Raw genomic sequence first — 16,442 nt, forward strand, 5'->3', positions numbered from 1 at the left:
TCAATTGCTTTGGGCACTACGTAGTATTTTGATCGATGTAGGTAATAGTTTCTTTGATAAGTTCTTAATTGCATCGAATTTCCATAATAACTGATATTCTTTATTCTTTCAACGTCTCTAGAAGCCGGATTTGGACACAGCCACTGTTTTTACGACTCTTCTTTATAGTTTGAAGTAATACGTTGAATGTAATGGACCTAAACACCTTCTTTGTTTATTTTTCCAATCAAATGCAAGTATTCTTGGATGATCGATCAAATTTGGTTAGATAAGTTTGGATTTATTTCTGCTATTACTATAGCATTTTGTCGTATAATGTAGTTGGTCTGCCTGATCGATAAGAGTTAAAGAGAAGAAAATTATCGAATCTATCGAAACCTAGAAAACCATATTTGACATCTACGTACGAACGTCTATTGCACGCAATTTTTCTTTTCTTGTATTTGGCCACCTTAAACTAACTTTAAAATGTCTTAAACAGGATTTCGTAATATATAAAAAACTGATAATTCATTGCTAAATATCGACAGGCGCAGAAAAGACCTTTATTTTCGATCCTCCTAGATTACAATAATTACAGATTACAGTAATTATACGATAACACGCTTCATAATTCACGTTATCGAATCAGACGCTTTGGATTGAGCCCTTTGATGTCATTAGGCAAGTTGTGAGGCTTAAACCGCGCTCATTTCAGTTCTTGGCACACACAGATGACGCGGTCTATAGTTTTATCTTTCTCCATGCACCACGGCAATCCGGATCGTCCGTGATGCCCATGATGTGAAGATGGCGTCTTACATGAGCGTTAAAAAACTGACCACTAACCGGATTAGTGCTTTTGCTTGTCCCATACTACTTTTACCTACACCAAGGATGGATTCTGGGCCTATCGGTGAGTTCGCAGATCCTTATTTGGTAATCGTCGTTGCCTTTGTTGCCCGTCTGACCGGGTACCCAAACGAGCTGGATCAGCCATAACTCCAGCACAAGCCTAGAGCGTAAATTTTTGAGCCGTTTTGGCTTGTCTGGCAGCTCCCTTATCTGACCAGATTGAGGTTACTGTAAATTACTGTGTTATCGATTGAGTATCGCGCATTGCATCACAGCTAATACCTCGGCGTGGAAGATGGTAGCGTATTCCCCAAACGAAAAAGATTCGGTTATTTGGGGGTGTCCTCCTATAACACTGTCTTATATTTTGTTCAATTCGTGATATTGTTTAGTAAATATAAAAAATTTTGAGAGTTAACGGTACCGATAATAGGTGATGTTAAAAAATTATAGAAAAACTCGCCGACTATAAATTCTAATATTATATGTAGTAAAACAGTTAAAATTGTTGGTTGAGATAAACGAGGTCGGGTTAATCTATGAGACTAATTCGTGTTTATAAATATAATTATGTTTTGAAGCAAATGATATGCAAATGAGTTGCATACTTTAAATAAAATAATCAATATTACTCATTGTTAAAATGGCAGTACAACAAATTTATTCATAGTAAACGGTAGTCAGCGAGATAAAAGTGGAAAAAAATGTCAACAAAAAGTTCATTAAACTTAATTTGTTGCTTTGGACAGAAATCTGCTGTAAACATATGAATTTTCACAGAAATAATTTTAAGTATACTTACAATAGAATAATTTAATAAAATTCGGAAAAATAAGTTGTGTAATTTGGTTCGGTTATAAAGTTGTCTTCCGGGGGAAGGCATCACAAGGCCACAGTGGCAATAATTTGGAATGGGGCTTCATGTTGTTAATTCAAATGGCCGTTACTACTTGGAACTTGAATGAGAAAAATCGGTCTCTGTTTTCTAGACTATTTACTTTGTTCACAAAACTCACTTTCGTGCTAGAATTAGACAGTTATTATGTAGAAACTGAGGAATTAATTTTTCAATGCTAATTACTAACCCCAATCCACAGTGTCCGAAAAGGGTTTATTGAAAAAAAGACTAATTTCCTTCACAATTACAAATATCGAACTTATTTGAAATTAGAACAAAGTACTTTGGATCACATATCAAATTTGTCGTTTTTTACGCTAGGATAATCATATGTCAAACTAGATCTAGGTACCAGTTCGAAATTTTTATAATCGAATCACACAGGCATGTTTGAAGAAGTACGAAATGCTTCATTGTTGCATTTAATAAAAGCTTCAACCTCAATACCATCTATTGAATCCTGAGTGGCAGATACATTCTTTTCAGATTTTATCATCCCTAATAAAAGACGAAAAGCAATACAAAGGATCTAATTCATTGTTGTACGTGATACGATAATATATTAATCAATTCATTAGGGCCCTGTGCGGAAGATACTTGTATCTGATCTTATACACCTGAGCTTCTTGATTTGTCTTATTTTTGTACCAAAGAAGAAACTTTATCAATCTCAATTTGATCTTCTTTCTCGCTCTCTGAAGTACAATCAAAATTTACGGCAATTTTTTCGAAACTCATCATCGATTTGGCGTAATAAATTTTCTAGGGTTAAAAGCATTGTTAGTACTACGACAAATATTTCGAAATAAATGAAGAATGAGTCACATTGTATAGCAATTTTTTCTTACCCTACCTTACCCTTAATATAAACCTGACAGATAGGTTAGCTTTCATACTATAATACTTAATCGCTTTCTTTGTTTTACGAAGGAAATAATTATAGGAACCAAGGAAAAGGATTTTGATCATTATTTTTCACTTTAAACTAAATCTTTCATTTAAATGTCGATCCGTACTCGAAAGTTCGCATAATTTTTTTTAATCATTGACCAATCTAAGAATGGAAGCTCCATATTTTCTCTTAAATATTTAACAAAAAACTCCTACGTCTCCAATATAGTTTAATAATAATTATAAACATATAATTAAGGAGCGTCATTTTATTATTATAGTCCAGTAACCCAATTGGGGGCTTTTAACATGAATTTTTTTTTGTAAGTCTCACATTAACAAACAGTTATGAATTCAGAATAATTATCCCAAACATTTATCTACCTACGTAGTTTTTTTACGAATATACAAAAAAAAGTAACAGTGATTCATTTGTCGGACAATTGCTCTTAAAAATGATGTATGAATCATAGAGTCAGTGAACTATTATCCAATATTACTTCAAATTGACGATTATTGCAGCAATTCAAATTCGTAAAATTCATTTGAAATAATATTCGATAGTTGAATGACCGCTTACTCACTGGAAATAATATGATTTCATTAGTTTTCATGCAATCAATATGAAAATGCAGGTTTTTATCTATAAATCTGACACAAACGTCCATAATAATTATTCTAAATTTTGTGCTGATAGAGATTTATTTAGTAGTGAGAATCAGAGTTTAGCTACTGCCGTATATTAAAGATACTTCCCTCCCTTTGCCATACAATTTTCCATACGTTTTTTAATTGACCGAAGCAGTGCTGGAAGTCTTCTTTGCTGAGTGCCTTTAGGAGCTCTGTCGTTTTTTGCTTTGCCGCTTCCATGAATCAAATCAAGTCCCTTTCAAAGCACCTAACCTTTCAAGGAAATCTGTGCAGAGACGTTGACGCAAGCTCCTTCATTTTACAACAAATCAAAGAAAGAAATAAAACAATCTTAGATCCGAAATTCATAAAATCATTTAATTAAGGAACTCCCGAAGTTATTACTCATAAAATTCAATAGCCGTGCATCAAGTTTTTCGAAGCATGCTTTCTATCCCTTCCAGTTATAACTGTATAGCTCAAGTAGTTTTTCTAAATAGAAACTAATTTTCTAAAGGCTTCTCTGCAGCAAAGCCGGCTTTCAGAGAAGCCAAACATATTGAACAACTCGTCTTCTGCTATTGAGGATTTGGTGCTGGACACACTGTTTACACTACCACTACAGCAACACTGACAATTACACTGTCTGACACACGTTTCGATAACCAAGTTATCATCTTCAGATACTGATGGTAAACTGATCTTCCGTCTCACCGAGAAAACGCGAGAAGATTAATTTGATTTGAATTGTTTGCTACATAGCTTATAAAAGCATTTATTGTTATATGTAATAATCAATTATTGTTTTTATATTATTTAATACCAGTATTTTCTCCTTTACTTGTGCTTCTCGGTGGTGAGGTTGAAGACCCTCACAAACCTGGTGAGGGTAAATTAAACACACAAAATGTATTGCCGGGAAATATAAAAACAAATATGAATGTGTGTACAAAAATGTCAACAATTGGTTTAGAGTAAAAACATTTTGTTATGGTTTGCGGAAAATGTATTTTTGGGCTATTTTAGCGAGCTTGGCACTATTTATAGAAGATCGTGCCTCTATGGACTATCTATGCTTAAAAACACACTCAATAATGGAATCAATATAGAGTAACAAAACTGAAATGGTAAAAACTTTTACGAAATTAAAAACTGGAAAAATTTCAAAGAAATATTTCATAATAATTTTATCGTGTCCATCTCCTAGTCAATCACATAATTTATTTTAGTTGGCAATGATGCTTGTCATGCAGCATGTTGAATTCTGTAATTACAGATTTGGAAGATTGAACTATTGTCATGGTCAGTATAATAAACAAAATTTTCATACCATAGATAGATAAGAAATATCCAATTCTTTGTCCCACCTATACATTACAACTGAATTAATTTTCAAAATTGAAAATATCACTAATAATAAAACTTTGCTACCTGCAGGAGTAAATACTGAAGGGCATATAACTGAAACAGCATGGAGGTTGCTGATCAACTACTGTAACTGAGGGAAACGCTGATGATTTCAAAAAGAATTAGATTGCAAATAAAATATACAGTTTAAAAACACCTTAACCTGCTTATTTCAGTCCCACATATTTATAAATTAACTTTATTAAAATCCAAAATATAAATACTTATAGATCAAATTTTTCATCTTCGTATTTAGTCGTAGATAAACTATAGTGTTTAACATGCGGTAATTGTCATAAGTCACGTGATGTATTAGAGTATTCGTTAGCAGGTCAGTGATGAGTTGCGAATTAGATCTAGTGACGTATTTTTGCGAATTATATACTCAAAATAAAACAAAACAATAATAGTGATACATTAGTCTGAGAATTTCTCTTAAAAAAATTAAATGATTCACGTCACTCAAGTATTTTTCAATATTTCTTAGAAAATATTTGCTTAGGAACACGGTAACTGAAAATATAATAAATGGAAGTATTTCTATTACCCATAGAAAATTCCTACTTTGTAGTATTATATTAATAAAAATAATAATTGAAACGATGCTGAGGATTTTATAATGTCAACTAGAATAACAAATCATTCTTTGGTATACTTTTTTGATTAGTGAGAAAGATATCACATTAGTCCTCAAAATAACTAGAAATCTTACATCAGTAAACTTCTAAATTATTCTTTTATCATCTTCGGATGTCTATTGACTCTTTTTTTAACACGTACTTCTAAAATATTCGTTTTTGAACCCCAAAGCGAACCCTGTGGGTGGCCGATCAAATATTTGAATTTAAGACTGTACAATCTAACACATCAATCAGTTATTTACCGATACTTTATAATATCAGACGGACATATTATTAGTTGTTTAAAAATTTGACATGTGATCCGTTATGTTTTATTTTAAAAATCCAAAATTGATTCTAAGAAAAGTTTAGTTCACAAAAATTATTTATATACTTACCTAAACTAATATTGAGTAAAAAATCTCATGGAAATTCACAATTACAGACTCAGATTTATTGAAAACTGTTCAGTATTCATCGGAAAACTACCTGTCTAGTGAAAAGAGAAGCCCTTTTAGGAACTTCAAGGTCGATTAGTATGCGTCACATGACCAGTCACGTTTTGTTTTTCTTTTATGAGTATTATGGGATTAAATCTTAGAAAAGATTTAACCCGACAATAAGATATTTTTTACTAGTAGGCAAAGTACATCGAGAAGCAGAAATAATAGTTTACATGTGAAAAAATATATAAATAAATAAAATAAAAATAAATAATTCTTACGTGAACATCATTGAATTTCTATGGACAAAACAATTGCTAGTTGTTAAGAATATCGTTTCGTTGAACTTACTATTCACCATTCTGTTTAAGGCCGACCATAATGCAAGACAACATGCAAGATATTGCATGCAATTCTTTGCAAGATCAAAATATTACAAAGACGATTATGTCGCTTGCCATTGCATTATGGTTGCCACTAATCAAAATTCCATAAGTAGAAGTGAAAAAATTTCCAAAGCTCAAACTTTATTTAATATTTTGGGAGCAGTTTGAAAATGAAAATAACAAAACTAGGTGAAATAAACAAGAAAAAAGTGGTCAGTGCATCACTGGCAATAACTATATATGCTGCTTTCTTATTTTTGGAGTCCGATGGTCAGTTTAACTGGAGAATTGGATGAGAAAACATAGAAAAATTAGTTGTGAATGGATAAAGATATAATATCAGAAAATTATGAACTTATTTCTCTCTAAAATTGCAACTTGTATGCAAAGCATGAAACAATCAGCTGAACTTCAACTGCGCATGCTTCCTATCAATATATATATTGGGCCTTGCATTGCATTGCACGTTGTATTGCATCATGTCAAGTGACCTTTACGAAAAGCAGTTGCTACAATAATTGTCGGTACGCGCGACTCACTCAAAATCATAGCTCAGGTACAATATGATTTACAATATGAAATTATAGAAGGTGTATTGGACTGCAACGCGAAGCTCACCTATTTGAAACGAATTTTTTTATGTGCATTAGTTTAGTGGCAAAGCTATAAAATTCATCAAGACGGAAGGATGAAGGAATTTTGAAAATTCAATGATTAATCTGTTATTTTTATGATCGTTGTACTTTAGTTTATGTACTTTATGTTTAACATAGAAAGAGAAATCATAAATAAAAAAGGATCGGATTATTTTTCAATATATTCTCCCTTTATTCGCAGACTCTTTTCAGAACGTCTGACTAAAGTCACTACAAGAATATGATCCATTTTTAAAATTAAAATGTTTGTACACCACCTGTTTGATTCTTGGCCTTCAGCATTGCAAAATCAGTCAAACGGGGTATCATCAGGGCTATAAGGTGACTGTTCAATCTCTACGAAGCCTCATTTGTGTTCAGCAACCATGGAAATCGAAGCAGTGTAAACTAGAGTATAGTCATTAAGCAAATGAACACCTTGACTGATTTTTCCGTGTCTTTTTTCGATAATTTTTGATTCTATTGCCTTAGTAAGTCAGAGTAGTATCCCGCATTCACGGTTATATTTATAAAGTTAATGAAAAGGATACCCTTGCAGTATCAAAATATTTTTTTTGGTGCTTCATTCTTTTGCCACAGGCTTTCTTTCTTTACTTATGTCACTCCATGGAATCTCTTCTGATTGTTGGGTCATGGTAAAAGACTATAGTTTCATCACCCATCACAATTGCGGCAGAGCTGTAAAAATCGCTCACAACATTCTACTCGACGTTACTTTTGCACTGTGCTGTCAAATTTAAATGCGCATCTAGGATCCTTAGAGAACTTGTTTTAGAAATACCGGTCTGTGTTGAAATTTAATGTGTGGAGTGGTTACCACCACAGGATCTCTCAAACGTGGTAATTTTTTTGTCCCTTGTGAAACAACTTTAATCTTAAATTTTATAACATCGTGAAAATCAATTTGAGACATTCTCAAAACAATTTGACTCTGTGGTAGTTCGAGATCTACTATAATAAAATAGGTTTAAATAGCATGTTGAAATTTTGTGTTAAGCTTGTTGCTACTTGTCTCGGACAATCTATTTACTATATCAAGCCAATAATTCAAAGATTTCACTACGTACATGTTGAACTAAAGCAAAACCAAAGCACAATGATCATAATTGTAACAGATCAATAATTGAGTCCAATTCTACATATGCCTTTTCAATCTTCATGAATTTTATCACCTTGCCTCGAAACTAATTTATTTGTTAATGGAAAACACATTTTGAAATGGTCTTTATAACTTTTTCTTAATACACATCAACAGAAAAAAATTTGAATGACTTATGTTCTTGAAAATTGACCAATATCCAATAACATTCTATTGTCAGAAAACCCAAAATTCTAAAATGTAATGTGAGGTTTAGTATTTTTATAACAAACGGCATTTTGAAAAATAAATTAATTGATTCGTGATAATATGATAATACTATAGTGTACTGATTCCTTTCTCAACAGAAAAATGTAATTCAAAAGTAGAAATAGCACATAGAATAAAGTGCAATGATTTTTATTTCTTTTTAGATGTTTTCCATGGAAATGAGAGCCAAATGCACTTTTGTTGCAGATACTGGTATACATAATTGCATTTCTTAAATATATATTTAGAATCGTTGGTGTGAAAAGGTGTATAATTGTTTTTGTTTTGATTAAGAAAAAGAGTTTTGCGGAAAAATTTGTTACTCAATTTTGGTACTTAGACATAAAATGTATGCTAATTTAATGCAGGTGTTAGAAAGTTATTATTTTTCATTGGTTTGTATTTACTCGTAACCTCTGGGCATAAATTTCCTTTCATTATTATTATCAAGTCGATTACTTATTCCATTCTCGTAGTTTTGGTTTCTACAAAGGTTATTGAACGTTAATTTTCCTACTAATAAGATATTAGACTACTTTCAGTAACTTCCCAAAAGGGAATAATTTTCACACGAACAAAAAAGTTCAGTAAACGGTAGACGTTCATCCAGTAAATTGCTAAATATTTGGAGGCACTTTTGGAGCGCTCTATTAGCTACAAGAATGAGTGGAATTCAAAAAATCCTCACATAAAATTAATCTTCAAAGAACGATCTAAAAGGTTGTTCTGAGGTAATTTTATTGAAAAATGAAAAAATCAAAAGTTATGGAGCGAAAAACGAAATTGTTGATAAAATTTGTGCACTTTTTTGCTCTTAGCTTTTTAAATTCGCGGTTAATAGCAAAAAAGTCATGAACAAAATTGTAGGCAAAGCGATTTGCCAAAATTTATGTTTTTACGAATTTTTGTAGGGACAATAGTTCGCGAGATATCGTCAAAAATAGCTTTTCGCCCCTTTAATTAAGATTGCGGCCGGGGTACAAGGGGTGGAACCCCACAAATTTGTAGTTAAGCTTTCCTTGACCACCCTTGGAAAAATAAAATTGCGTCCTCAGAAAATAGCAAGGTAATTGCTATTGCATTAAAAAATATTCAGATAAGCTAAAAAGGCACTAAATATATGAATTTTTTATCAAAATTGAAATTAGCATTGATTATATTATCATTAATTAGATTTAAATTGTGACCCTTGGACCGTCGCTGATGTTGGGTTATAGTCATTTTTATGTTGCTTCCGAGTGTGTGCGTTAAAAGTTAATTCATTTTATAGGCATTTAGACCTTTTTATAAAACATTCATCATGCAAGGTCATTAAACCCCTGTCGTAACATTTTTTGTTGAGTTTTATGTGTACAATTAAGTTGATATACAGTTTGTCTCATTACAGAGTGACACTAGGAATACGTTGTTTTGTAATTAGTATGTATCAATATCTCCTGATTTTATATGTGAAGATCACTACAAATGACAGCTATTATATTTTGAAGTCATTACTTCCAATGGTTTGTTTAAATTGTTTAAAGTGAACTCAAATGTTTTCAAGCAAGGGAAAAGTAATTTCACGACTTGATATCGCGTTGTTTTTTAATTGAAATAAATAACTTTGAAAAAAGGGTTTGGTCACCTTAACGTCAGGAGCCATCCATAAAGTACGTCACACGTTAATGGGGAGGGAGGGTATCACCAAAGTGTGACATCGTGTGACAAGGGGCATGGGGGGTCAATAGTTTTGTGACGTAACATGTTAAAATTCAAAATACTAAAACGCAAAGTTTGGATGTGAATTGATAATTTAAAAAGTTTTATGAAATGTTGGACTTTATGTTGATTTTATTAGATTATTATTTAATAAAAATAAGTAAAAAATGAAAATAGCTGTTTACTCTCGATTATCTTCAATTACTTACATAAATTTAAAAAATGTGTGACGTCACATCAGGAGGGGGGGAGGGGTTATAAAAATGTGACAACCTGTGACAAGGACGGGGAGAGGGGTTCAAAAGTCCTAAAATTCGTGTGATGTAATTGATGGATGGCCCCTCACCTATCACGTAAACTTAAAGTTTTAATGTCAAATCAATCGCAATCCTGATGTAAAAACTAATCATTGGTATCCAAGCGACTATTCGGAAACTAAAATAAATGGATACGCACCAAACTATGTAAACAATAAATATACATTTTAATAATAGAATAAATCTTCGGAAGAATTTAACGCAGCTACATCCAGATACTAAGATGCATCATAGCTGATACATATTTGCTATTTGGTATTGCAATTAAAGAATCGGAAGAAAACAAGGCGAGGAGTAAATTCTATGAACCTTACAATAATCAGCTGATTAATGTCAATCATATAAGATAGAGAAAAAGAGAACAATAGGTTTGTTCTTGGTAGCTGCACTGGCAGAACTAGTTCAGAAAGTGTACACTAAAGCGTTCTTTGTAGCAGAGCCAGCGCTAGTGTCGGCAGTTGTGCTGTTTATAGTAGCAGTGCAAGAGAACTAGTTCACTGTACTGCTTGCACTGGGTGTAGAGTCAGTTCAACCATTCTAGCGCATGACAGTACAATAACTGTAATCTGGAAACGGTGGCACTACATCTTAGTCAACGGACGAATGTATAATATCAAAAAGTACTAAATAATTTTCCATTATTGTTAATACTACAAGGCCTGAATCACATCAAATAACCTCAAATACAATAATCAACAATTTCTCCATTGCTCTCTGCACTAATTCAGTTCAGTACAGTTCCATTGCAGCTACGAAGAACAAACCTAATCTGCGTATATGAAAAGTGTGCGTCGGAATGCGTTAAATAAGGGTGATACCACGTTAGTATTAATATTTAGGTTATGTTTACTACATTATTTTGTATAACGCAAGTCGTTGAAAGTTACAATAATGCTTGAGTCAAAAATGTCTACACCAGCGCTTTTCTGGAAGGTTATCAAACGTTTACTTATCATTACTAAGCTGAAATTTCTGGAACCGTTAGCGATATTCATACTGAGGACCCGTATACACCACCACTATACCAACACTCACAATTACACTGTCTGTCGCGCGTTTCGATAACCAAGTTTACGTCTTCAGAGACTGAAGGTGAGTGTTGGTGTAGTGGTGGTGTTAACAGTGTATTCAGTATGTTGTTTATCGTATACATGTAAATGATAAACACCTAGTACATGAATGAAAACGTCATTAGAAATATTTTTCAACTTTTTCCCCATCCATAATATCAATGTATGTTATATCCTTGTGAAACGATGGGTTTAAAGAATAAACTTCGCTCTAAAACTTCATGTCTGATTACAAAATGATAACAGAATGTAGTGATAAACTGATGAAAAAACAGAGTTAGTATAAGATAAAATAAAAAAAAATTATTCACGACTGAAAATTTGATATTACAATAGAAAGAATTATTTTATTATTGCTGAGATATTTTATTATATTATGATGATGCAATTAATGATCTCATGACTAAAACTTTTATCATAATAAGAGGTAAGGACTGAAGGAAGTTTCTGATTAGGGTTTGAAAGTATATTTTTAGGTTAGAATAATAGAAATCTTTTAAATGTGAATTTTGAATTCTATTATTATACAAAATAAACTTTTATTACATTATATTAGTTAAATATTAATATTTTCGTTATATTTGACCAAGTGATCCAATTCAGTTGAATCTTTTAAATGATGTGAGCTGTGCTGGTGGCTCTGGAACTTGAGAAACAAAAATTTTGAAAATATTGAAACTGCATATAATCTGAAATTATGATTAACAAATCAACAATTGAGGTAATCAAATTACATCCAAAAAAGCTCAAACCTAGAATACAGTTTGTCTTCCAAACTGAAGATATTACTTAAAGCTTGAATTTCTTCACATAAATGCTGATTTTTTGCGAACACTTATTTGTTTTGATATCTAATGCTTTGACATGGACTGTTTTGTAGAATTTGAGTGTCTAGTGATTGAATCTTTTATGTTCTTACAATGTAATGTAATCATTGAAACAATCTATTACAATCTATTTATGGAAAATAATTAGGAACATTCGTGAAAAGTTGATTTAATACTTACTGAGGCAGTCATCAGTTACTTGCTGTCCAGTTATCTTGAATTTGAAATCACTATACTTATTTAAAAGGTTGCTTCTATATACTACGGTTACTATTCCATAATACTCATCAAAATTGACAGAAACTGGAAAATTTAGATCATTACAAAGATTTACAATGATGATGTTAGCATTAGTACCAAAAATGGACTCTTCACTATTTCTAAATGCTTACCAGCTTTACCCAGATTAAAGCTGAATTACTATTAGTTATTAATAACAAGTTGAAGATATTTAATTGAAAATGCATTTTTATTAAGTGAAATTCATTATATTGAAAAAAATCACAATTCAAAGATTAAACATTAGATGTTAATTAACAACTTAAGGTGTAACGAAAAAAGTTAATTTAAGATAAAGCCTCTAGATCAATATCCCTTCATGGTTATTTATAAAATTTTTGTCTCGGACTAATTCGTATTTTAATTTCAATTTCATCTTATTCTTGATTTAAAATGTAAATTTTTGTATTGAAAAAAATAAAAATATTTCTTGTACAAACATCATCAAAATAATATGTTTCTCAACCTTTTATTTGTCGTAATTCCGACCCTTATATTTATTTATTACATTACCAATAACTCCGATTATTGATAAATAATAATTATAAATTCGGTATCATTAAGTTACGAGCAGTAGCATTCCACGTTTAATTCTTTTAAGTAATAAAATATGAAAAAATAACTTTATCAACATTACAGATCGTTCCGCTACGATTGTATGAGATATTCCAAATTAGCTTACAACCAAATTTATCTGGTTATCTTCATATTCTTTAATTAAATGAAAGTTTAGAATATATCACCATCTATCAAGTAAATCTATAACCTCAATATATATTTACGCAGTTTCCTTTACATCTATATAAAGAAGTAGACTGTCTGTTACCGACGCGAATATTAGGGTTGTTATAGAAAATCATAATAGATGGCATGACATCCATGACAATATAATTATAAATTGAAATAATAATGAATGGACCTGTTTATGTACATTGACAACAATAGGAAGTATTCAGTTTTACCTATAACTGAAACAGAACATTATGGTTACAACTTTTGAGTTGATGTTACTTTATAAGATTTTATAATAAGACAGATATTATGGTGAGATTTACGGTGTTGTCAGATATTACTGCACTGTAAATGTAGCAGCGCAGAAATTATGGTAATTAAGTATAGGGAATATTATTTGAATAACATTGAGCATTTCGTCAAGATCGTGAAAGCAATATAATACAAGGTAATTCATTTCAAATTTTATATTATGAACCAAACTACATAAAGGCGCTGTGGGTTATATTCTGAAATAATTGAGGCTATCCAAACTTGAAACTCAGTGTTCAAACATCTATTGACTAAACTCTTGTTGCTCCATTATTGTATATAAAGTATTCTTCACATTCTTAGTTATAGTAGATATTAGTGATTAAGTTATTCAGTGTCCACAATATTCCAAGAATTAATGGGGCATTTCTAAATAAATACTCACTTTTTCTGTCAGTCAAATGTCCACATAATGTTATATTATTCATCAATAAAGATTCTGAACCACAGAATAGGTCGAACTTTTCAAAATGGAAATCCACTTTGCAAGCACTCTAGAAAAAATAGTTTTCTCAATCAAATTTAGATAACACACTTTTCCATTTCACTTAGCTAATCTATTGATATTCTGGTTTGATATTGTATATAATTACATGCTAAGAGAGGTACAATTCTAGATGCAAATTTAGTTCCAAAATAACGCGAGGTGATAAAGGAAACGCCAGGAACAATGAGCGTTCTTCTGGCATCAGAATAACAGTAGCAATAGTTCAGGCAGGTCTAGGTGGGTCGGGAAGTAGTAGAAGGATCATTGATTTTTATATTTCTTTTCGCCCGAATTCACTTCTTTTGAAATTAAACCAGAATCGAAAGTAGTTTTGAAGAAATAACTAACCATCATGCAGATAACTATAAAGTACTTATATTTCCAAATAATATGAGTAAAACTAACCTTCGTGAATTTTTTAATCTCGAATATACAATTCGCTTTATTTTGATTCATTTCCAAAGTAAACGATTGATCCGAGATGTATCTATCACATCCTATTACATTAGGAGTTGGCGACGGTGGTATGGTCGTGGTTGTTAGATTTATTGGCACAGTAGGTTGTTGGCATGGAAGTTGTTCATAACTACCACAGAATCCACGTCCGCAGAAAAATAAACCCGTTACAAATCTCAAATCTTCATAATTTTTAGATGTCAAATCAAAAGTTACTGAAATTTTAAGAATGATTTGGCGCATATATCAAATTTGTAACACAAAACTCAAGAATAAATACAAAAAAACTATATAATTATTGTAATAGTGTAAATTTATTTCAAATAACGTTTGTTTAATTGTTTTCTGTATACCATAATTATTGCTAGGTCTTATCGAATACCATAGTAAACCATAGAACTCAAACTACAAGAAGATTCGAATTATTTCTATATTATTTAAGAAGCACTGGTCGAAAACCTAAGCTACTGCACTTACTATATTGTCTCAAGAGGCTTCTACCGCAATATCTGTGTTGATTCTCCAGTAAGACATAATCTTTTTGACATTCGTAACTACTTTGTAATTGAAAATCGTTCATATAAAGTCTTATAGCACAATATCCAGGTTGTTTTCTAAATCTGGGAAATAAAAATATTTTTATTACATGTTGTATAGGGTAGATATCCAATCATTTGATTACAATTATTTTCTATACTTTTTGGTTAGTTACACTGTTTACACCAACAGTCATAATTACACTGCCTGACGCGCGTTTCGTTAACCAAGGTATCGTCTTCAGAGACTGAGGTAAAATGTTCACTTTCAATCTCTGAAGAAGATAACTTGGTGATCGAAACGTGCGCTATACAGTGTAATCATGAGTGTTGGTGTAGTAGTGGTTTAAACACTGTATTTAGTATAAATATCACCAATGGTTCCAGATATTCCAGCTTAGTAAGAAACTGCGTACTCTGGTAGACGTGAAAGATTGAGCTTCAATTCATTTCCAATTTAGTGAGTTGTATGGGAAAAAGTATATGGGTGTGACGTACTGATTTGAATGAAAACTATTTTACACCTCCCTTACATCCCAGACTTGGGCCCCTGTCTCATCATCTCTTCCTTGAATTGAAGAAACACTTGGGAGGGTCAAATTCACAACAGATGAAGAGCTGCGCGGCAGGTTTCTACGACTAAGATTATGTCGAAAAATAGAGGGAAGTTTATGCTTTCCAAACAAGTATTATTCAATGCCAATAAACATGTTTTTCATTTTCTTGTTGTGTCGAATTGATATATATGATAAATCGGAGATGAGGCTGACGTGTGGTTCAACTCAAGCTGGACGTAAAAAATGTTGTATTCAGACTAAGAGAATCCACGAGTGCGTGGCGACGCTACAGATGTGGCAGGATAATTCATTTTAATACGTGGAAACTACTTGGTATTTGAAAGCTCAAAATAGGCAAGCATGGTTGGTCATATTTCCTTAATTTACTTATTTACAAAGCTATTTGTGTAAATATGATCAGATATCAACAATAGTTCATTACCTGAAGCACATGTTTAGTATTTTGGGATAAAAGAATGGATAACCTGGACTTCTAAAATATCCACGGTGTTAATTTAACTCAATACAGTTGTTCCACGTATCCTTCTGTCTATTTTCTCTTCTGCATTTCAAATTGTACGGAAAATTTATTAAAAATCTTCTAAAATCGAAGATATTCCAACAGTATTGTATGTTGTTTTCTTCAAATTTTGGTATTTCTGAATGAAAAGGTTGAAATGGTTTTGCAGTCCTTATTGTTCTGGACACTGTCTATAAAATGATAAATTTGTTGTATTTAGTAATTACCACACACAAAAAGTATTTTGATGCGGTAAAAAATTGTGAAGCATAGCTAAAAAATAGGAGTAGGGAGGGACAGGAACTTTTTTATTTATTTTCTTCTCAATACATTTTCTTAATAGCAAGTCTAATATAATAGAATATGGAATATGAATTATTGACGCTATTGATAGAATAAATCAAGAAAATACCAAATATATGAAGGTAGTGAAACAAGACGAAAGAGAAATGGACACAGTAATATATATTTGAAGCTGTATCCTCGTTCATTTATCTAGAACTAATACGTCTAATAAGGTATATAAAAACACAAAGAC

General features: G+C 31.6%; 2 protein-coding genes across 2 annotated transcripts in view; both read right to left on the reverse strand.

Moving 5' to 3' along the window:
• The window catches only part of LOC130899944 (dual specificity tyrosine-phosphorylation-regulated kinase 2), a 178,564-nt gene extending 172,810 nt beyond the window's left edge, over positions 1–5,754 (reverse strand). The window contains exon 1 of the mRNA XM_057810146.1: positions 5,679–5,754. The gene's annotated coding sequence lies outside the window, so the exon portion shown is untranslated. The remainder of the gene's footprint in view (positions 1–5,678) is intronic.
• Positions 5,755–7,522: 1,768 nt separating this feature from the next.
• On the reverse strand, positions 7,523–16,095 carry LOC130900271 (uncharacterized). Its single transcript, XM_057810778.1, has 6 exons — positions 15,827–16,095; positions 14,769–14,911; positions 14,241–14,506; positions 13,734–13,842; positions 12,206–12,328; positions 7,523–7,716 (listed from the first exon to the last, which is right to left on the reverse strand). The coding sequence occupies exons 1-6, from the start codon at positions 15,835–15,837 to the stop codon at positions 7,523–7,525; spliced, it is 846 nt and encodes a 281-aa protein (XP_057666761.1). The 5' UTR covers positions 15,838–16,095.
• Positions 16,096–16,442: the final 347 nt, after the last annotated feature.

This window comes from Diorhabda carinulata, chromosome 12 (assembly GCF_026250575.1).
Source record: "Diorhabda carinulata isolate Delta chromosome 12, icDioCari1.1, whole genome shotgun sequence".
Lineage (NCBI taxonomy): Eukaryota > Metazoa > Arthropoda > Insecta > Coleoptera > Chrysomelidae > Diorhabda > Diorhabda carinulata.

Bases quoted from the DNA above. Each gene is read 5' to 3' on its own strand.
- LOC130900271 (XM_057810778.1), bottom strand. The intron at 13,843-14,240 runs GTTAGTTTTACT...TATTTTTTCTAG, and splicing joins AGATTAAAAAATTCACGAAG to AGTGCTTGCAAAGTGGATTT. The intron at 7,717-12,205 runs GTAAGTATTAAA...ATTTTATTATAG, and splicing joins AGTAACTGATGACTGCCTCA to TAGATCTCGAACTACCACAG.